Source organism: Loxodonta africana, chromosome 7 (assembly GCF_030014295.1).
Source record: "Loxodonta africana isolate mLoxAfr1 chromosome 7, mLoxAfr1.hap2, whole genome shotgun sequence".
In the NCBI taxonomy this organism is placed as follows: domain Eukaryota; kingdom Metazoa; phylum Chordata; class Mammalia; order Proboscidea; family Elephantidae; genus Loxodonta; species Loxodonta africana.
This window is the reverse complement of record NC_087348.1, coordinates 112,997,590-113,021,200: the sequence shown is the minus strand read 5'-3', so window position 1 is coordinate 113,021,200 and position 23,611 is coordinate 112,997,590. Positions and strand designations below refer to the sequence as shown.

Below are 23,611 nucleotides of genomic sequence, written 5' to 3'. Positions count from 1 at the left end.
TTCAAAATTTGTATTAATACTCCTGACATTTAAAGGGCTATGTGTATGCAATTAATATAATTTGGGCAAACGGTCAAGAGGTATATCTAAAAACTTAAAACTCTATGGTGGAGACTGACTCAAGAAACATTTAATCTTTATTCTATAATCCTTATTGTAGAAGAGTTTAGAATAAAGAAGCTCGTAGTGTTGATAAAGATGGGCCACCATATGAAATGACCACTGCTGACTACTGACAGAATCCTTAATTTTTACAATATGCAAAAATACTCACTAATGTGGATTCTTTCAAAGAATCCACAACTTCTTTTAATGTTTTAATTGCTCTGATTTTTCTTCTCCCCTTTTTGGCTGACATGGGTGTTACTGGACAATTACTTTCTGTATTAGTATACATTCTCCAGGAACTTAGTAATTACTACTGAACCCAGAATATTCAAAACACAGCTAAAAGAGAAAGGTCACTTGTTACTATGTTCACCTATGCAAACTACTCCATACTGCATTATTTTTAAATTCAGTTTAACAAATTTAGTCAATACACTATACGACTTTTATTTAGTATCTTCTTATACAGTACCCAATGTACCTTCTACTGCTAGCCAAGTCAGTTTCAGTGGAGAATATGGTAAAATTAATATTACTTTACCAGGTTTTTTGTTTCATTAATATTTCTTTTTTATTTTTCTGTATTTTCAGGGCCTCTTTATGCCTCATTTCTGCTTTTTTTTTCCTTTCTGCTGCCTGTCGTGCCAGGCCATCCAAATCAGGTTCCTAAAAAATATATTACTTAAAAGGTCATGTCAAACAAGATAGAAAAGCATCTTATCTGCTATCAGAACAGAAGTGACTTTTCAATTTTGTTATTCTCTTCCCATATACTACAGTAGCATTTCCCAAAGCATGGTAATGACACCACTGACGATACGCCATGTAAGTGGGAACATTTTACTTTAAAGTTAATATAATTATTTGAATTTATATTATTAGAGAAATGTAAATAGAATACCAAATTACTTAGAACAAGGTTAAAAATTAATTTAAGTAATTAAAAAAAGGCATCCATTTAAATTAAAATACCAGCCAGGGCAAAAATCGTGAAGATGATATTCCTGAAATTTGGGAAACACTGCACTAAAGCACAAAGTTAGTGGTGGGATAAACATAGTTACAAAAATCTGATATGAGAACTTAAGGCTATTACTAGAAACACAGACTAAACTCAGGGACTAAGGAACACACTTGATTGTCACATTCTTAACAGGTATTTCTTTTCCTTACTAACCCAGAAAAACCCAGTGCTGTCGTTTTCCTTACTAGAAGTTATCAAAGACTTGCCTTCTTTGAAATCAGCTTGTTTATTTTATGAGACTGTCTCTGGGATTGCAATCTAATATTTTCCAACAATGTATCACAATAAATAATCAAATCAAGGTCAGGAAACAGTCTTAAATACTAAGCTTTACATTTCTAAAAGTGATCAACGGATTTTTACTCTATGTGAATGAAATTCAAGTATATATGTTCAGAGGTATGAAAAATGATACTGAAATGGGAAATCTGAATTCCCCCCACTGAATCTGTGCAAAATTTGAAATAAATAAGAACTTCTGGTTCAGAAAGTGATTATGTATACATGAGGGCTAGAAGAGAATAATGCTAATTTGAACATCACAGGTACATTTTAACCGACTGACATAACTCTTACAAACTTAGTATCATTCTTCTCGAATTTATTAAATTTATAAAAAAGTTCAGGCAGCCCAAAATAAATTCTATACATAAAAACATTTTTATCATATAAACATTCAGTAACTATAATTCACTATTAACAAATATTATTGTCACAGGTAGTCAAATAAAGTGCTCACTTACATTTTCTTTGGCCTGCCGATGCCCCTCTCCCATATTTTTTAAACTTGCCAAATATAGTCTTTCTAAGTTCTTAATTTTCTGAGTTTGTGATTCTTCCCATTCTGCTCTTAGCTCCTCTGCTAAACGAGTGAATTGCTGATTTCTCCTCTGTTTTATGTCTTCTCTTATTTGTAAGGCGATATCCCTTTCTTGTTCTCGAACCTGAAGAAGAGTGTTTAACACATTATATAAAAGGAGGCTTGCTTGAGCTTTTTTGGAAACAGGAACTCAAATGAATTCTCTTTAGGCTTTATCACTTCTTTTGAATATTCATATCAGATAAGGGCTGTCAAACAGAAAATCTAAGTGATATAAAAAAATAAAAATCTCAACACTACATCTAATATCCCCTAAGTGGCTAGCTATTATCTTCCCCTATCCCCCATGTCTTAATGGGACTGCCATTATCACTCCTGTAACCTATAAGAAGCTAAGACAGTAAGCACGATTCAACAAATTTATAGCCTGGATGACTACAGACAGAGCCAGATGAGAACTACAGATACGGGGTACATCACCACCAATGCTGCACAAAATGACACCTAAAACATGCTTCACAGTTAACTATCTTCCACGAAAGGATAATCTACAACCTCCCTAATTAATTTGCTTCAGCAAACAATCTTTCTACTAAGTCTTCTTAAAAGCCACTCTAATCTTCCTGCTCTTAATCTTCACCAGTTACAGATAATTTAAAAAATAATATTTAAAGAAGTATTTTCCACTAATTATTAATTTAAGTAATCCCTATCCTCAAACTGTTCTTCAATCCACTTACCATCTTGTTCCATTTTTCAAATGTTCCAAAACTAGTTACCACACAAGATCCAGGGCTCTTGTACCGCTGGAAAAGGTTTTTTAAAAGCAAAATTTGACTTCGAACACTCTCATGTAGAAAATACAAATAATCTGGGGGGAAACAAGGAATCTGAAACTCTATTCCAAATAAACCATACCTGCAGCAATCTTAGTTTTCGTCGTCTTTCATAATCTTCCTTCAGAATAAAAGCTTCTTCGTTAGGACTCAATCTCAGCCTGCCAGCCTTCACTACTTTTCTTTTCATTTCTGTGCACTTTAAATATAAAAGTTTTAGTTTTTTTTTTAAAGAAGAAAAATGTCTTTAAGAATATATAGCATTAAAATAGGGCAGCAAAAATTAGAATAATTTTTAAAATGTGTATTAATACTTTTGACATTTTAAGGGCTGTGTGCACGCAGATAAAATAATAATTTCGGTAAACAGTCAAAGACCAACCTGTTCACAAACAGCAATTATTAATTCAGCACTCAGATAGCGGTTCTCAGACGGGTGAAGGAAGAGAAGTGGAGAGTACATCAGAATCACATGGATGAAGTACTTCCCAACCTACAGCAGATGACTGTTCATTTAGAACTGGCTTATTCCTGACTGCAGCCTTGGTGGCGAAACGGTTAAGAGCTACAGCTACTAATCCAAAGGTTGGATGTTCGAATCCACTCCTTGGAAACCCTATGGGGCAGTTCTACTTTGTCCTACAGGGTCGCTATGAGTTGGAATCGACTTCATGGCAATGAGTTTGGCTTTTTTTCTGGTATTCCTGGGCATTTACGGAGTTTACCTAGCTTAAACGTAAAACATGTTTCTACATTTTTAAGAATGTAAGAATCTATAGTTTCTGTAATTTGAAAACTCTCCTCAGGACTGGAAAATGTTTCATTCTCTTATATACGGGGTCACTATGAGTCGGAATCAACCCATAGGCGCCTAACAACAACAAACACAAAAAAAGTAAAAAGACTTAAAAAGATGTTAGCATAAAAACGTTTTCACAATTATAATTTAACACCTTAGAACTCTGATAAGCTGCTCATAACCAGCAAGACTACTATAATTTCAGGAGTTCCTGGTTCTCAGATTCAGCTCCCAGTCTTTTTTTATATAACTTGATCACTAGGGTGCACTGTGCCTCATGAAATCACACCAAACCCATGTACTAAATTCTACAGTAAACAATTCTTCAACAATTACAATGCTGTGTTTTTTTAAATGATCGCTTAAAAAATTCTTTTAGAATAATTTTGTGTGAATGTCTCAAGTGTTTGGACCCCCAGATTTATTCCATTCTACTGTTTATACCTTCCTTCCTAGATCACAACATTCCAGTATCTCTGAAAGTGGAGTAGGGTGAAACGGAAAGAACATAAGAATCTGTAGTATCTATAATCTGAAAACTCTCCTCAGGTGATCCTGGTATTATCTCTTTGTTCCATTACTGCCACCTCCAAAAATTAGACCCTTATCATCAGCACATAACCATGACATCTGAGACAAGTCAACATTCTCATGTTTCCTCACAACAGCCAAGCAGACAAACTGGATTTTTGGTGTGTGCATCTTTCTGCAGTTATAGCTTAAGCCCCACTTCTTTGTGAAGCTGTCCTCAAGTAACTCCTGCTCTGCCCTCCTCACGCACTTCTGACTTGCCCACCTATAACACATTACCGATACATTACCGATACATCCACGTGGGGACTTTATTCATGTTGTCTTGGTATTACCTGCTAGTTTCTCATCAATTATAGTTTGGACTTTCTAACTAGATTTCTAACAATTAAAGGACAGGGGCTATGATTTCAAAAAAATATATTTTAACATTCAAACCAATTTAATAAATATTGCTGAGTAACAACTGAAGTAACAACTACCAGGTGTTATTTCACATACTATAGATGAATACAAAGAATAAGAGCTAGGAGAGTATGTTCGAATCCACCAGCCGCTCCTTGGAAACCTTATTCTACTCTGTCTTACAGGGTCGCTATAAGTCAGAATCGATTCAATGGCCATGGGTTTGGTTTTTTGAACAGGAGCTAATAAATAATTTTCCACTGAATTCTCCATCAGAATGTAAGATCAATGACGGCAAGAACTGTCTTACTTGCGGTTTTATGTCTACAGCCTAGAAACAGGACCTTGGTGCACAGTGGGCACTTCAGCAAACATGCTGACTGAATGAATGACTCATTCCATGAGCTAATTTAGGTAAAGTGCTAGACCATGGTTAAGCACTACATAAGTATAAGACATTATTACTGTCTTAACATTAGCTCTCTGATGCCAAAAAGCAACAATCACTTGCATTTAAAAATATTTTCTAATGATCCCACTCATTTGATACTCCCAAGACTTTGATAATGATAGCTGCCTACTGTTTTCTCCATTTTAGATGTGAACAAAGGCCTCCTGAATTAAAGGACTTGCCGTAAGTGATAGTATCTAGCAGCAGAGCCAAGAAAAGAATTTGGTTTCATTATTCCAAATGGTTCCTAAATTTCTGACATCCTTTAGAGGGAGGAACATTTTATTTAAGCTAATATTTTTCATGAGTGGGGATACTGAAGAACAACGAAGAACTGAACAAAGAAGAAAAAATGAGCAAGACTGAATTTAGTCTTCACAGTGTGCCTTTTTTAATTTGTCTGAAGATCTTTAAAAATTCACTCATATTCAAACTATTAAAACGAATCCATGATGAAATATCAGAGAAAATATCACTGAAAGATATAAGCCAGGCACAAAAGAAAATATACTATAAACTTCCATTTACATGAAGTTCAAAAACAAGCAAGACTCATCCATGATGAAAGAGGTTAAAATAAGGGTCACCTTTATGAGGATTAATGACTGGGAGGGGGCACAAAGGCACCCTGGGGGGGCTGGAAATGTGTATTTTGATCGGTGTGGTGGTTACACAGGTGTATACATATGTGAAAATTTATCAAATGGTATAGTTGGATTTGTAGATTTTATTCTACTTAAATTATACTTCCTAAAAAAGAAATAAGTTATAATTTTTCAGATTGTTTTGAGCACCAATCATTCTCATTTGCCAGAGGACTACAGGGAAACATCATATACACATCTGTTATTTTTAGCCCCTAAGATGTGACAGAATAACTTGTTTTCTTGTGTGTGTATGTAGATATCCATCTATATATGTGTGTGTGTATATATATATATTTTAAACTTGACATTTGAAAATAATTTCAGATTTAACCAGAAAATTCACATTGGCACTATTAACTAATCCACAGACTCTATTCAAATTTTGTCCACTGCCCTACTAATGTCCATTTTCTGGACCAGGATCCAATTCAAGAACACACATTACTCAGGATCCTACAAGACGCAGATGCCAAGATGGGATTAAAACCCCACAGATTTTATGAGGGAAAATGGGGAGGTAGCTGGTAAAGACTGGGAGAGCCTCAGACTTCAAGTCTGACACTGAGTGAAGAAGGGAGGGAAAGCTAGGTAGATGCCTCTTAGACTGCCATGTAGTCTGAGGAAGGCTCTGCAAGACCTCCGATGAGTTCTTGATCCAATTCCTTGTCTCCCAGGAACAGGTCTGCTTTAGTATCATGACAGAAGCCCGTGAAAAGTGTTGCCTCCACGCAGAAGGATTTCAGAGTGCAGCAGCTGGGGCACTTGACCAATTACAGTTCAAGTATATTTTCAGGTTGCCAAGGTTGTCATGTCTCCTTTGTCTCCTCTAATCTGGGACAGTTCCTCTGTTTGTCTTTGCCTTTCTTTTCAACACCTTGACATTTCTGTAAAAATACTCTTCAGTTATTTTGTTGAATATTCCCCAATTTGGATTTGTCTGATTAGACTGCCGTTATGTGTTTTGGGCAAGAATAACACAGAAGTGACGACGTGCCTTTCTCAGTGCATCAGATCAGGAGATAAACGACGTTGATGTTACGACCAGTGACGTATCACTAATTAAAATGGTGTCTTACCAGGTTCTCCACTGTAATGTTACTACTTCTCCTTGTAAACTGTAAGTATCTCGTGGACAGATACTTTGAGGTTATGTAAATACCCTGTTTCTCATGGTACTTTTGCCCACTTAGTATCCATTGATGACTCTGGTCTAGAACAATTACTGTGTTCATCAAACAGAGATTGTCTATTTTCACTATTTATTCTACACTTATCAATTGGAATTCTACTTAAGGAAGTTTCCCTGTTCTCCCATTATTTATTTATTCAATTACTTATTCAAATCAATATGGATTTTTTAACTCTAAGTATTATTGCTATCCAATAACAGGGATGATTCTACTTACCTTGCAAGATTTTGTTCTGAGGATTAAATGGGACTGCAGCATAAAGCCCCTGGTTGATACATGGTAATCATTCAGTTAATAGCAGACTTAGATGTGGGTTCAAGACTAACAGTGCAACTTACTAGCAAGAAGACAATGACCAAGTCACTTAGTCACTTTGGGTCTGTTTCCTAATCCGTATTACGGGGATAATAATAGTTACCCCAGCGGGTTGTTATGATGATTGTGACTTAATGAATGTGAAAATGCCTACTACATTCTAAGCATTAAAGGCTCAGACGCTGGCCATTGTTTTAAAATCTCGGTTCGTGACAGGGCTGAATACATGGAAAATTTAAAGTGGCAGACACCAAAACAGAGCACACTCGCTGCATGAAACGATTCCAGGCAAGGCTCTTAAATGGCTACCGAGTTTCAGGCCATGCTCACAGCGATCTGGGGGAAGGGTAGGCAGGATGCACGGCCAAGTGTCTGCAGCAGCCGCGGAAGTCCTCCTGGCCATCAAGCGACCCGGGAGACTGCAGGGCAAACCCACGCGATCCCTCCCCGCACCCCGGGAGGGCGCACAAAGCCACAAGCGTGCAAGACTGACGACCAGCCTCTCGCACTAAGCTCGTGGATCTGAATCGGGACGTGCCTCCTGCCCCGGCGCTCTTTGCAGCCGCCAGCCCGACCCGGGCCAGGGCCCGCGACTTGCCGAGGCCACCGCGGGGCGCGCTGTTAGCTCCGCGGCGCTTTCATGGAATCCCCTCCTGCCTAAGCACACTCACAGCTCCTGGGCCTCTGGAAGTCGTGCACGCCCAGGGCTGCGGGGAAGCCGAGGCGTCACTCACCTGAGAATGGGGAGCCGGAGTAAGAAACGGAAGCCCAGAAGCAGCAGGACCAAACAGCCACGGCCACTCAGCCTCCAAACAGCCGTTTGTGCGCCTGCGGGGCGGCCATCGCCGAGCCATCGTCACTTCCGTCATTCAAACCGCCCGCCAATGGCGGGACCACACCGCGGGAATCGGCCAGGTCCCGCCTCCCCCGGGGGCCGCCGGGAGGGCCGCGCCGAGTTAAAGCCTCTCGTCACGCGCACGCGCGCAGTACCACGTGCCTGTCGTCACTACCACGTGCCAGTCACTACCACGTGCCAGTCACTACGTAAAAAAAAAAAAAGGGGGCCCATTATTTCTCATCGGTACGGCGGCTTTGAAGTTTTCTGCCTCAGGAAGCTTATTTCATCAGGAGGTGGAGATTTAGAAAAGTGAAGTCATTCGTCCAGAGCCATGAAGTCATAAAGCCCCACCATGAAGATATCTTGGGATATATCTAACTTTACGTATTGAGTACACAATTCATTGGCACTGTAATACTGCAGGAAACCCTGGTGGTGTGGTGGTTAAGTGCTACACACTACAGCTGCTAACCAAAAGGTCGGCAACTTGAATCCACCAGGCGCTGCTTGGAAACTGTATGGGGCAGTTCTACTCTGTCCTGTAGGATCGATAAGAGTTGGAATCGACTCGACCTCAACAGGTTTGTTTTTTTGTTTTATTATACTGCAGTTTCTGATAACTTTCACTTCAGGCCTCCAACCTATATAACAGTGAACCGTATCATGTTGCTTTGCCTCCAGAAGTCCCAGACACCTAGAACATGCCAAGGATTTATCTGTAGTAAATAACCTATAACCCAGAGAGGAGGTGAGCACAGGTTCATATTTATTGAGCACCTACTTTTTTTTTTACTATGTGCCAGGAGCCCTGGTGGTCAAGGGGTTAAGCGCTCAGCTGCTAGTCAAAAGGTTGGCCAGCTGCTCCTTGGAAACCCTATGGGGGCGGTTCTACTCTCCTATGGTGCTGAAAGGAGTCTACTTGATGGCAACAGGATTAGATGGTATGGAGCCCTGGTGGTAAAGTGGTTAAGAGTTCGGCTGCTAACCAAAAATGTCAGCAGTTTGAATCCACCAGTTGCTCCTTGGAAGCCCTGTAGGGCAGTTCTACTCTGTCCTATAGGGTCATTATGAGTTGGAATTGATGGTCTGGCACTGGGTTTGGTGGTTGTGGATTATGTCCCAGGAGGCCCTGGGTGATGCAAACAGTTAAGGCGCTTGGCTGCTAACCCAAAGTTTGGAGGCTTGCATATACCAGGAGCCACCTGGGAAGAAAAGCCTGGCAATCCATATCTGAAATTAGCCACAGAAAACCCAGTGGAGCACAGTTCTACTTTGACATACATGGGGTTGCCATGAGATGGAGTCAGCTCAATGACATCTGGTTATTACGTGGCAGGTACATTGTGCTAGGTACAGGGAGACAAATGGAAAATGATGAAATGGAATGTAGCACCATTCTCCTAGCTCTTGCAGTATAGGAGTTTAAAAAAAATACCAGGAATCAGAGAATTAGAAAACAATGGCAGGGAGGGTGCTGACATGATCAGATTCTGGCTACATTGTGGAAAAGAGGTCAGAGGGTGAAGATTGAAGGCAGGGAAACCAGTTAGGGTACTACTGCAGGAAGTGAAAAGTGATAGCATTGAGAATAAACAGAAGTGGGTAAGGATGAAGAGACATGGTAGATTTAAGAGGCAAATAGGCTAAGCCTCAGGATTTGGTAGTTTCCTGGTTATAAGAAGCAAAGAAAAGGGAGAAATCTAGGATGATGCCTAATTTCCGTAGTAGGCAATTGGGCAAATGGCTGTGACATCATAGAATATCTAGGAAGGGGAGCAAGTTTGAGAGAGGGGAGTAATGAGTTAAGCTCTGAATATTTTGAATTTGAGCTGTTTATGGAATATCTAGACAAAGGATGAAGGATGTTTCTTATCTATTGCTGCTATAACAGAAATACCACAAGTAGATAGCTTTTACAAAGATAAATGTATTCTGTCACAGCCCAGGAAGCTAGGAGTCCGAATTTCGGGTTCTAGCTCCAGGGGAAGGCTTTCTCTCTCTGTTGGGTTTAGGGGGAAGTCCTTGTCATCAGTCTTCCCTGGTCAAGGAGCTTCTCAGAGCAGGGACCCCGAGTCCAAAGGACGTGCTATTCTTCTGGCTCTTGTTTCTTGATGGTATGAGGACCCTATGTCTCTCTGCTCACTTCTGTCTTTTATATCTCCAAAGAGATTACTTAAAGTACAACCTGATCTTGTAGATTGAGCCCTGCCTCATTAACATAACTGTTACTAATCCCACCTCATTAACATCATAGAGGTAAGATTTACAACACATAAGAAAATCACATCAGATGACAAAATGGTGGACAATCACAGAATACCAGTCAAGTTGACACACATTCTTTGGGGGACATAATTTAACCCATAACACTCCACCTTTTGGCCCCCCCAAATTCATGTCTTTGCCACATATAAAACACATTCAGCCCATCATACAGCAAAAGTCTTAGATCAAGTCCAAAATCCAAAAATTCGCCTTCATTTCTTTCATCTGTGAAATGTGGAATAGAAGTTATCTGCTTCCAAAGTACAATGGTGCAACAGGCAGGCACAAGCTAGTCATTTCCATTACAAATGGGAGAAATTGGAGGGAAAGAAAGCATAATAGACACCAAGCAAGTCAGCAGAACATGTTACATCAGCTCTGAAGGCTTAAATATAATCCTCTGTTCTCTGAGATTATTTTCACAATGCCCCTGCCCTCCAGACTCTAGGTATTGGCCACACTCTCAGGATTCTGTGTGGAGGCCCCTCTGCCCTGGGCTTCAGCTCCACCTTCTGGCCCACTGGAAGGGCAACACTGTTCCCTTGTGTTTGGGTGACACCATTCTTCTAGTTCATCTGAGTGTCAACTCTACCCTTTGAGACCCCAGAGTTTGTAGCCCTACCTTGTGAGACCGAGCAAGCTTTGCTTCCTGTGTTCCTTGTCTCTTCAGCTTCTGCTTCCTGGTTCCTTGACCTCTTGGCCTCTCGGACCTTGCTGCCAGCCAGCGTCTGCCCAGCTCAGGAAAGTATTCCAAAGCTCTGTGGCTCCACTGATAAGTGCCTGGAGGCACTCCACTCTGCCAGTACACTTCAGCTGGAAGGCATTCAGCTCTCTTGCTCTGTGGGTCAGTGTCTTAGTCATCTAGTGCTGTCATAACAGAAATACCACAAGTGGATGGCTTTAACAAAGAGAAATTTATTTTCTCAGAGCCTAGTAGGTTACAAGTCCAAATTCAGGGCGTTGGCTCCAGGGGAGGGCTTTCTCTCTCTGTGGGCTCTGGACAAAGGTCCTTGTCCTCAATCTTCCCCGGTAGAGGAGCTTCTCAGGCACAGGGACCCCACGTCCAAAGGACATGCACTGCTCCTGGTGCTGCGTTCTTGGTGGTATGAGATCCCCAACTCTCTGCTTGCTTCCCTTTCCTTTTCTCTCTTGAGAGAGAAAATGTGGTGCAGGCCACACCCCAGGGAAACTCCCTTTTCTTTGGATCAGGGGTGTGACCTGGGTAAGGGTGGTGTTACAATCCCACCCTAATCCTTTTTAACCTAAAATTACAATCACAAATTGAGAACAACCACAGAGTACTGGGAATCATGGCCTAACCAAGTTGACACATATTTTTGGGGGGACACAATTCAATTCATGTCAGTTGGCAAGCTTAGCTCCACCAATAAGTACTCAGAGACATCCCACTCTGCCAGGAAGCTTTCTGTGCAGAGGCACTCAACTCTCACGTTGTGTCATGGGTAAGCTCCAGCACCATCTCACACTAGTCTCTTCATTCTGCTGATGCTGTTTCTCTGCTACTGCTTCTTTCTGTCTGCACCGTCTCCAGTGTAACAGCTCTACTCACTTTCTTCTGAGTCCTCACCAGAATTGTCTTTGATGTCCATAATTCCACCAAGAGTCTCTTCAAGGCAGTCTAGGCTTTTACTATTAGGAGCTTTAAAACTCTATCCATTCACAGTTTCAAAACTACTTCCACATTTTAGGTATCTATTAGAGCAGCACCCTACTCCCAGTAAACAAATTCTCTCTTAGTTATCTAGAGCTGCTATAACAGAAATACCACAAGCGAATGGCTTTTACAAAGATAAATGTATTCTCTCACGGGCTAGGAGTCCAAATTTAGGGTGCTAGCTCCAGGGGAAGGCTTTCTTTCTTTGCTGGCTCCAGGGGAATGTCCTTGTCATCAACCTTCCCTAGTTGAGGAACCTCTTAGCACAGGGACCCCAGATCCAAAGGATACACTGTTCTCCTGGCTCTTGTTTTTTGGTGGTATGAGGTTCCCACGTGTCTCTGCTCACTTCTCTCTTTTATATCTCAAGTGATGGGCTTAATACACAACCTAATCTATTAGATTGAACCCTGCCTCATTAACAAAACTCACTAATTCCACTGCATTAACATCATATAGGTAGGATTTACAACACATAAGAAATTCGCATCAGAAGACAAAATAGTGGACAATCACACGATACTCGCCAAGTTGACACAGATTCTTTCGGGGACACAATTTGACCCATAACAGATGTATTCCAGAAACATTTAAAAAGGCGAAATTCACAGTACTTGAGAAACAATTGAGTGTGAGATTGAGGGGAAGGGAACAGTGAAATTAGCCTCAGGGGCCACTAGCTTGGACAGCTGTTTTGATGGTGGTGCTGCCAACTAAGGAAGAAATTAGAAGTGGGAATCAATTAAGTGAGTGTCTTAGTTATCCAGTGCTGCTGTAACAGAAATACCACAAGTGGATGGCTTTAACAAAGTGAGATTTATTCTCTCACGGTCTAGTAGGCTAGAAGTCCAAATTCAGGGTGCCAGCTCCAGGGCAAGGCCTTCTCTCTCAGGTCTGGGGGAAGGTCCTTGTCATCAATCTTCCCCTGGTTGAGGTGGTTCTCAGCACAGGAATCCTGGGTCCAAAGGACGCGCTATTCTCCTGGCTCTTATTTCTTGGTGGCATGAGGTCCCCATGTCTCTCTGCCTGCTTCTCTCTTTTATATCTCAAGGGATTGACTTAAAACACAAGCTAATCTTGTAGATTGAGTCCTGCCTCATTAACATAGCTGTCTCTAATCCTACCTCATTAACATCATAAAGGTAGGATTTACAACACGTAGGAAAATCACATCAGATGACAAAATATTGGACAGTCACACAATACAGGGAATCTTGGCCTAGCCACGTTGACACACATTTGGGGGGGACATAATTCAACCCATGACAGTGAGTAAGGCCATAAGCTCACCTCTGGGCAAATGGAACTTGCCATGTTCGTGGAACATCTGGTAATGTTCACCAAACAGATGAGTACGTTGGTAGCCTGCAGAGAGAACTGGGCTAGTATATGAGTTTGGGTTTTATTGTCATACGCAGTAGTAGATGATATCACTTAAGGAGAATTTGCAGTGGGAAAAGCAACAAGCTGAGGACAAAATTCCAAGGAAAGCCAAAACCTGAAGGGAAGGAATTAGAGGAACAGTCAAGTACATGAAGAATAGTGAGACCTCACCTCAGTCTTACAGACCAGGAAGCTGAGTTTCAATAAGGTTCAATGGCTTGGCCAAAAGCACATGTAAATGAAGGGCAGAAGCAGGACTAGAATTCATGTCTCCATCCCAAATACTAGGACTCTTTTTACCTCCACTCACTCCCATTTCTGTTCCATTTATCTTGATGTATAATTGTATTCATTCTATGTCTACTCTCCAGCAACCTCAAAACAGACTCCGAGATACCCTCCCATACCCAGCAAAAATTGTACCTGTTATTTTATGCCTTGGGCTAGGTTTAGTGCCTGACCATGTCTTCCAAAAGCATCTTCCACATTACCCATCAGGGTATTTATCAATCCATATTGAAATCAGCAGTTTATGGGGCATCTCTTGCTATAGACTCTGAGTTCCTTGAGAATAGGGAATGCATTTTGTTCAGTTGCCTGGCACATTAACCCATTGCTGTCGAGTCAAATCCAACTCATAGTGACCCTATAGGACAGAGTACAGCTGCCCCATAGGGTTTCCAAGGATTGGTTGATGGGTTTGAATGCTGACTTTTTGCTTTTCAAATATTTGTTGGATGAATTAATGAATAAATTATGTGCTCCACTTTCCCTACTTCCCTCCTGGGGCTGAACTTCTACAATAGGAAATGCTGAATTAAGGCTTATTCTGTTTCTAATAGAAGGTAGTGGGGAATCAAAGAAAGCGCCGTGGCTTAGGGTCAGAGTATCATTTAGTTTAGCATCCTAGCTCTGACACTTTCTACCTATGAGACCTTTAGCCAATGAGTCTTAGTTTCTGTTTTGGTTGTCTATTTCTGACAACCAAACCACCCCAAAACTTAAAGATTAAAATAGCAGCCATTTTATTATCTTTTCCAGTGCAGTGGTTGAGTGACTTCATTTGGTTGGCTCTTTTCCCTGTTATCTTGACTGGGACTTGCAACTATCTAGGGGATCGATTGTGCTGGAATGTCCAAAGTGGCTCACTCAGATGGCGGGCAGTTGATGCTGCCTGTCTGCTAAGAGTTCAGCTGGAACTGTTGACCAGAGAACACCCACATGTGGCCTTTCCATGTGGCTTGGACTTTTCACTGCATGGTGGCTGGGATCAGAGAGAGAGCATCTTAAGAGTGAGTTTTCCCAGAGAAAGAAAATAGAAGCTGCAAGTTATTTTAAAGGCAAGGCCAAGAAGTTGTAGTAAGTTCTGCCACATTTTCTTGTTAAAGCATCATAGACCCAGCCCAGATTCAAGGGAAGGGGAAAGAATGACAAAGACTTTGCAGCCATCTTTAATCCACCAGTTTCCTTAGAAAATCTTATCCTGCCATCTTTACAAGGTGGTGAGACTCAAAAGGTATAAATCATATGACAGTACTTTTTGAACTTCAAAGAGATACCAGCCTTTCCAGCACTTTCCTCTCCTCCTCTGGCACAGACCCAATCCCCCCAGGTCACAGGCATGTAACTCAGGCTGAACAAAGCATAGTTCTCCATCTCCCTTGCCATTGTAGTTAACCCTAGGATGGTGTTGTAGATTAAATTTTGTCCACCAAAAGTGTGTGTCAACTAGGGTAAGCAGTGATTCCCAGTATTGTGTGATTTTCCACCATTTTGTCATCTGATGTGATTTTCCTGTGTGTTGTAAATCCTACCTCTATGATGTTAATGAGTCAGGATTAGAAGCAGTTATTTTTTTTTTTATTATAATGAGGCACAACTTAATCTATGAGATTAGGTTGTATCTTGAGTCAATCTCTTCAGAGATATAAAAGAGAGAAGTGAGCAGAGAGATGGGGAACCTCATGCCACCAAGAACAAAGAACCAGAAGGGGAGCACATCCTTTGGACCTGGGGTCCCTGTGCCGAGAAGCTCCTAGACCAGGGGAAGATTGATGACAAGGAACTTCCCCCAGAGCTGACATAAACAGAAAGCTTTCCCCTGGAGCTGGCGCCCTGAATTCAGACTTCTAGCCTCCTAGACTCAGAGAAAATAAATTTCTGTTTGTTAAAGCCATCCACTTGTGGTATTTATGTTATAGCAGCGCTAGATAACTAAGATGGATGGATACAAGGATGACCTAAATTGGCCCAATTGGAGTCTTTCACAGGAATTTTTCTTATTGGTACCAGCAGGGAACCCTATTTTCTTCTCTGGGCTCATATTAGGATATGAGAATGGAGCTGATACTATGAGGTCCCCTATAAGCTGGTCCGAAAGAATGAATCTGACATAGAGCAAGGAGCGTAGAGAGAATCCTGACAGTGTTCATATCTCTGGACCCACCCATCCCTGAGGTCAGCGTCACCCCTGCCCACTCTGTAGCTTACTGACAAAAAACCAAAAAAAAAAACCAAACCCAGTGTAGTCGAGTCGATTCTGACTCATAGTGACCCTATAGGCCAGAGTAGAAGTGCCCCATAGAGTTTCCAAGGAGCGCCTGGCAGATTCGAACTGCCAACCCTTTGGTTAGCAGCTGTAGCACTTAACCACTACCGCCACCAGGGTTTCCAAAGCTTACTGACAGGAGCCATTAAATCCTTTCTTTTTTTTACATGAACTGCTTCGAGTGAGAGTTTGTATTATTCGCTAATTGAAAGAGCCTGTAGATTTATATTTAAAATCTCATAGACCAACAATGTCTGCATAGTATGGAAGAATGATTAAGTGCTTGGACCTAGAGACCAGCTAAACCAGCTACCTGTATTTAAATCTCTGACTTACCAGTTCTGTGACTTGGAGCGAGTTACTAAACCTCCCTAAATGTCATTTCCTCATCTTTAAAAGGGACATAGTAAATGTACAGCCATGCATCACTTAATGTTCACTATATGTTTTGTGAAATAGGATGTTTTGTGATTTGGATGTTGCTCACAGGCTGCGAAAGTCAATGAATCCCAAGACTGGCAGGCAAGAATACAGGTAGGCTGCTAGTTCAAGTCCTAAGAACTGGAGGTCAGATAAACAGAAGCCAGCTGCAGGATCCAGTGCAGGCAAAATGCCCCATAGCCTTGCCAAAATGTGTGCTTATATTCAATGCAGGCCACATGCCCAAGGAAACTCCCTTTCAACTAATTGGCTACTCCCAGCAGATCCCATCATGGGGGTGATCACATATCAAATCTCAACATGGAAGTGATCACAATATTATACGACTGCCAAAACAGTGAGAATCATGGCCCAGTCAAGTTGACACACAATCTTAACTATCACAGTAGGCAGAGGCAGTAATGACAGTAGTATAACCGGGTCCCTCTTCAAAATGCAACCGAAGCCATTTAGGATTGGAGCAGTTTAAGTTTCTCTGATGGTGATAGCTTTACTGCTGAGTTCACTTGAATCTTTATCCACATCCGATATGAGAGACTGACATTAAAATGGTGGGGAGAGGGGGGAAAGCCCTCAATAATTTTCATGTATAACATTCAGAAAAAAATGGGACCTCTGCAAGAACAGAAGTAACTGAAGAACTTCCACCTGACCATCTGGTGCCAACTGCCCTCTCTGGCATAAACACCACAAGAGCTTAACAAGAGTGACAATGTCTCAATAGAATAATTTAGTGCTTCAACCATGGGTTAAGTGTGCCCAGCAGGAGAGGAAAAATGGGCTGAGAAAGACTTTTACAAGCAGTAAATTTTTTTTTTAATAATTTTTATTGTGCTTTAAGTGAAAGTTTACAAATCAAGTCAGCCTCTCACACGAAAACCCATATACACCTTGCTACACACACCCAATTACTCTTCCCCTAAATGAGACAGCCTGCTCTCTCCTTCCACACTCTCTTTTTGTGTCCTTTTCGCCAGCTTCTAACCCCCTCCACCTTCTCATCTCCCCTCCAGGCAGGAGATGCCATCATAGTCTCAAGTGTCCACCTGATCCAAGAAGCTCCCTCCTCACCAGCATCCCTCTCCAACCCATTGTCCAGTCCAATCCATGTCTGAAGAGTTGCTTCAGGAATGGTTCCTGTCCTGGGGCAACAGAAGGTCTGGGGTCCATGACCACCGGGGTCCTTCCAGTCTCAGACCATTAAGTCTGGTCTTTGTGAATGTATATTTTTTAATGTGTGTGGGTGGAGGAAGAGAGGCATTGAGCCATTTATTTAAAGAGAGAAATGAGAAGAATTAATGGGGAAATTAATTGGTCTTATTTCATCTTTTCAATCTTTTCCAGCACATTGCTAATCTAATATTTTATTAATATTACCAATATTCTTAAGCCATAAGTGTGTAGACTGTGAGTTACATGCTTAAAAATACAGGGAAGTCCACAGGACTATACAACCTAAAGAGTGTACCCTAATGTGAACTGTGAACTTCACTTCATAGGAAGGTATCAGTATTGATTCATCCATTGTAACACATGAACCACAGGCATGCAGGATGTTAACAGAAGAGGCGATGTGCAGGGGCAGGGAGTCTCGGAACTCTGTACTATCTGTACAATTGTTCTGTAAACTGAAACTGCTCTAAAAATAGTCTATTAAAAAGGGGGGAGCGGGGAGGGGATGATAAAAAAGACAGAAATGGGTAAATGAAAGGGAAAAAACAGAGTGTTTACAACCCAGAAAAGTAGGAAGTAGTAGAGGGGGGTTTGGGTAGGGTGGGGAAGAGTTTTTCACTTGGAGTCAGAAGATGTGGTTTTGAACATCTACTTGACCAACAGTTAACCTTTCTGAGGCTCACTTCCTGTATCTATAAAATGGGCATAATAATGAAAAACCCAACATTTATTGGGTACTCTATGTATCAGGAATGTTAATTCCCATCCTATCTTATAGAGCAGTTGTAAAGATCAAATTTTAAAAAAGTACGTTGTGAAGATCAAGTAGAAAAACTTGTAAATATCCTACGTTAAAGCCTATGAGTAACTGTAAAGGGTCATGCTACGATTTGGCCGCCAGCACGGAGTTGGCCAAGTAACTTCCACACTGCAATTTCCTTGTTCCTGCCATTTGATCTGCTTTAATTGGTCCAGCGTTTATAGAACAAGGCTCAACACTATTTAGTTAAAGTTCTCATCATCTGAAAGTATTTCCATTTACATGTGGGCATATCAGTAATCAAGGAGCCCTGGTGGTGCAGTGGTTAAGCTCTCAGCTGCAAACCACAGAGTTGGCAGTTCAAACTCATCAGCCGGTCCATGGGAGAAAGATGTGGCAGCCTGCTTCCAATAAAAGATTTACAGCCTTGGAAACCATATAGGGCAGTTTTACTCTGTCCCATAGGGTCACTATGAGTCGGAATCAACTCCATGGCAATAGGTTTTTATATCAGTAATCTACACCATTGCTGCCCAAGTGTGGCCCAGGAACCATCAACACTGCCATCACCTGGTTGCTTGTTAGAGATGCAGACTGTCAGTCCCCACCCCGGACCTGCTGAATCAGAATCTGCATTTTAACTAGATTCGCAAGTAGATATGCAAAGAAACCCTGGTGGCGTAGTGGTTAAGTGCTACGGCTGCTGACCAAAGGGTCAGCAGTTCAAATCCACCCAGCGCTCCTTGGAAACTCTACAGGGCAGTTCTACTCTGTCCTATAGGGTTGCTATGAGTCGGTAAGACAGCATCGGTATGCAAGTAGTTCATATACACATTAAAGTCTGAGATGCACTGTGCTCTACACAAAGCTCCATGTGAGGTAAATTTAGGACAGAGTAATTTATATCCAAGTAGGAACAGAAAAGGGGAGGCACAGATGATCAAATAGCTGGTTAAGTGGCAGAAGCAGACCACTAAGTACATCATCTAAAATGTGAATAGTGGTTCCTTTTACTAATGTAGACCAGGGACACCTATGATATATGTCAGTGGTGTGATGGAAAGAGTATACTGGGTATGAAATTCTTATCCTAGCTCTGCTACTTAACTAACTTAGAAAATCAATCGCTCTGAGACTCCATTTCTTTATCTGTAAAATGGGGATTATAATATTAAAAATTTACACGAAAGCCCTGAGTATTGAATCAGGAACCCATTGTTCCTTTCATCTTCCTCGAAGGAGTGTGTCAAGGAGGAATAATAATATGATGGACTAGTGTTATTATCTTTATGGTGCACTGTGTTTCTCTTCACTGGAGATCTCACCCAGAAACCTGCAATGTCTCTGTCTTAATAAGATGGTAATTATGAAGCTGTCAACTAATAGGTTCTTGTACAGCAGACTAGCAAATTGAAGTCAGCCAGACACAGGGTTGGAAGAACAGAAAGGTTTATTCACAGTTTGCAAACTGGGAGACAGGCAGGGTCTAGTGACCTATGGCTGCCAGCTCCCTGAACCAGGGCAGATTTGCTCCTTTTACAGAGAGTGACATACATATGCATGAAGAGTGAGGGGGGATCTTCAGTCTTGGGATGCATGTGCAGTTCGCATAATTTTAGTGAGTTTTTTGTGCATGGCTCTAAAAATATTGCGCACAGCCCTGAAAAAATGGCGACTGCTCGCTACTGCCGCCCCATATAGCAGGTAGATTCAGAGTCAGTGCACCTGTACCTCGGCCTCCTGCCAGGAGAAGACAAGAAACCTGAGGATTCAAACAATCATGCTAAAGTGCTGTAGACGTTGTAACAAAAATGTAGCAAGAGGAGACAGAGTAGACTTTTCTGAAAAACAACTATTATGGAATGGTTAATAATCCTTGGTAACCCTTTCATGACTGCCTGCTTCAATTACCTACTCGTAAGCATTTTGGCCACATTACATTCATTCATTCAATTTTCACTGAGCATCTACTAAGTGCCAGGTATTCTGGTTGAGGATATAGTGATTACCCAGATATTGAGGGTACAATGATGCACATGATGGACATGATCCCACCCTCAAGTAGGCAGTACAGACATCTAGATAGGCTTTTACGGTACCAAATGCTAATTAACTGCAATGGCCTGTTTATTCCTCACACATCTATATGCCCAGGCCAGTGTCCTGCTGGAGCTAAAGTGGGGTTCCAGCAAGACTGGTGAACTGATGAGGTGACCACCAGAAGTCTGCGGGCTTCCTGAAGACTGGGATTATATCTGTCTTCATCAATTTTTGAGCACCTCCTACATGCCAAATCTTTTTCTAGATGCTACAGTAGTGAAAAAGATGAAGACCTTGCCCTAAAGGAGTTTAGTTTAACTCTAATGGATATTTTGTTTTTGTTTGCAGTTCTGTCTTGTTATTACCCACAATGCTGTTTCCCCAGGATTTAGTATAGTGCCTGACATAACAGGTATTAAAAAGAGAAAAACCTTCATGAGAAGAACTCCTTTTAAAGAAAATAGTCATGCATGATGGGATTGGCCTCACTTTAGTTGTAAGAAGGGGGTGATGATTCTGACTAGAGACAGATGGAAGCTATCCCTTGATGTCCAGTCCAGCCCCATCCCCTGGACCCGTGTCTGAGTTCTGTGGACAGGAAGGACTAGACATAACTGAAAGAGCCATTTTACTAAATTGGAACACGTTGGAGCATGAGCAGCATTCCTGAAGGGCATCACAGAGAGGACTGGGGCATTCACCTTCCCTTTCCCACAGGTGGACTTGGTACCTTGGAGATTCAACCAGTTGGTAGAAGTCCCTAAAAGATCTAGCAGTGTTGCCTAGGAGAGTGGGCCAGGTCATTGACTGGGAATATTTCTGGGAATACCCAGAAATACTTGGAGGGAGTGCTTTGCAAAAGGCTAAGTTCCTGTGTCAGAAACTGAATCAAAGAACCAGTGAAAGGTAGATTATTATTGTTAGCATGGTTCTATATGCATGCACAGGCTGGGTGTCCTGGGCACTTGGGATTTACATGTGATATGGGAGGGATTTCAGAAGACTCTTAGTCTTTCACACACTAGTATAAACTAATTTATCAACTAGTAGAAGTCCAACATAGGAAAAAGATTATAGCTTTTGATGAGACTGGAAGACATGTATAGAAGAGGGAGCAGCCTGGCTGACACCCCATACCTAAATTATTGCACTGGCCTCCTTTCCCTTTTCCTGATCCAGGAATATTGTAGCCAAATTAATTTTCCCACGCTCTCTGTATTTCTGCACATTGACTTTTGTAGTTTGATCAGGCTCTAGATTGACCATTGGTATAATCAAATCCAAGGTGAAGTTCTTGTTTGCCTATAATGAAGCAGGGCCTTTTTTCAATCTAGCTGCAGTATGTATGCTAGACTTCTATGTATACCTGAAGTCTTGGAAGAATAAAATGAAGCCTAAGGGAAGGGCTGGTTGTGCTAGTTTGTCACGTGCATTGGTTAGAAATACCTTTGGCTAGAAGAACAAAAAAAAAGAAAAACCTGACTACAGAGGCTTAAACAAATAAAAAAGAAACACTGGTAGTGTAGTGGTTAAGTGCCCGGATGCTAACCGAAAGGTCAGGAGTTCAAACCCACCTCGGGAGAAAGATGTGGTAGTGAGCTTCTGTAAAGATTACAGCCTTGGAAACCGTATGAGGCAGTTCTAGCCTGTCCTGCAGGGTTACTATAAGTTCCAATCCACGGCAATGGGTTTAAACAAATAAAGATTTCTTTTTCTCACAAAACGAGAAGTCTGGAGAGAGGAATTTGCTAGCATTGTATTATCTGCTCAACGCTGCCATCAGAAATGCAGGTGTTTGCTAGCATCCTTAGAATGTGGACTTACAGCCTTCATGTTTGCCACTTCATGATCTCAAGATGGCCACTGTAACTCCAGGCATCCCTGGGAAAAGGGGAAAGGGACAGCCCCAGCCTTGTCTGTCCCTTTTATCAGGAGCCCAAAATCTTTTCCAGATGTACTCCCACAGACTGGGTCCCTTGGCTACCTCTAGCTGCAAGAGAAGCTGAGAAGTCAGGTATATGGCAAAAAGGAATAGAGTTATCATGACTGGTTTACACTAGTGGTTATCAATCCCAATTGTACTTCATAAAGAATAACCAGGGGGGCTTTTAAAAATTACTGATGCTTGGGCCAAAGCCTAGTCCAATTTAACTGAAGAATCTACAGGTGGCACCCAAGCAGTGGGAGGTTTAAAAAGCTATGCAGGTGATTGTAATGTACAGCTAGAATTGAGAACCACTGGCTTAGGCTAATAGTGTTTCAGTACCTAGGACTCGGCACATTGCCACCCTTAACAACACTGGGCTCCACTAGCAGAAGAAAGGGGGCAATGACTATTGGACAGGCAACTGATGGGTTCTGCCACACCAAGGAACCAAAACATATGGTAAACACTCTTCGGTCACCAAAAAGGAGGGAACTCCCACTACAAATCTTTGGCACTAGAAAGAAGATAGGGGACCTAAGACATTCTAGCAATTTCAAAGGGAGAAATGTCTTCATGATATAATGCATATTGGGGTCATTGTGTCCTGATGGTGTAAAATATTTATTTACATGATTGTAGCTTGGTGAAACAAGCATATGGAGAGGAATTCTGCTCTTGTAGACCACTCCCAAGCACAGCTGACAGAATAAAATTTGTGCCTACTTCAATCTCTCTGTCTTTGGATTCATTTTTTTTTTCCTCAGCGTTTCAGAAAGTGGTGACATGGGGTCAATCTTTTGGCCAAACACCAGTTCTGTAAGCGTTAATGCTCTTCTTAAGAGCCTAGAGTGATTCTCTGTTGCATAAGACAACAACTTCAAATGTTTCTTAATAGCTTTGCAGATCCTCTGTAACATGGAACTAAAAAGAACAGAGCCCAGGGTTTGAGTCTACCACTAATAACTTTGAGCCTTAGTTTCTTTATTTTTGTTATAGGAGTAATAACACCACCATACCTATCTCAGTGAACTGTGTGAGGGCCAAATGAAATGATGCACATGAAAGCGCTGAGTACTATAAAAATATTATTGAACTATTAAACCACCAAGTACTATACAAATATTATTATGGCACTCTTATCCATCCAACCTGAATTCACAACACCCCTTAACACTGCTCTTCATCTGGGCCACAACGTGCTATGAGCAATCCCATGTCTGAGTCGTTGTTCATGCCATGCTCCAGCAGGGTGGGATAGAGTACAGACTCTTAAACCTGATTGGCTGGGGTCTAGATGATAGCAGTGCTTACTCACAAGGCTGTCACTGTTGTAAAGCGCCATTGCCTGGCATGCAGTTAAGTGGTATATGTTTGCGGCTGATGCTGCTGCCTCTGTTAATGTGTGCTGTTCAAACCATGCATGTCCTTCAAGTCT

At 41.6% G+C, this 23,611-nt stretch overlaps 1 protein-coding gene across 1 annotated transcript in view; it reads right to left on the bottom strand.

Annotated features, from left to right (window-relative positions):
- CEP295 (centrosomal protein 295) overlaps positions 1 to 11,375 on the bottom strand; it is a 57,028-nt gene extending 45,653 nt beyond the window's left edge. The window contains 5 exon segments of the mRNA XM_010595384.3: positions 650 to 774; positions 1,876 to 2,076; positions 2,871 to 2,987; positions 7,861 to 8,166; positions 10,852 to 11,375. Of these exon segments, the coding sequence (XP_010593686.2) occupies positions 650 to 774; positions 1,876 to 2,076; positions 2,871 to 2,987; positions 7,861 to 7,995 (578 nt within the window). The 5' untranslated portion in view covers positions 7,996 to 8,166; positions 10,852 to 11,375.
- Between the last annotated feature and the right edge of the window lie 12,236 nt (positions 11,376 to 23,611).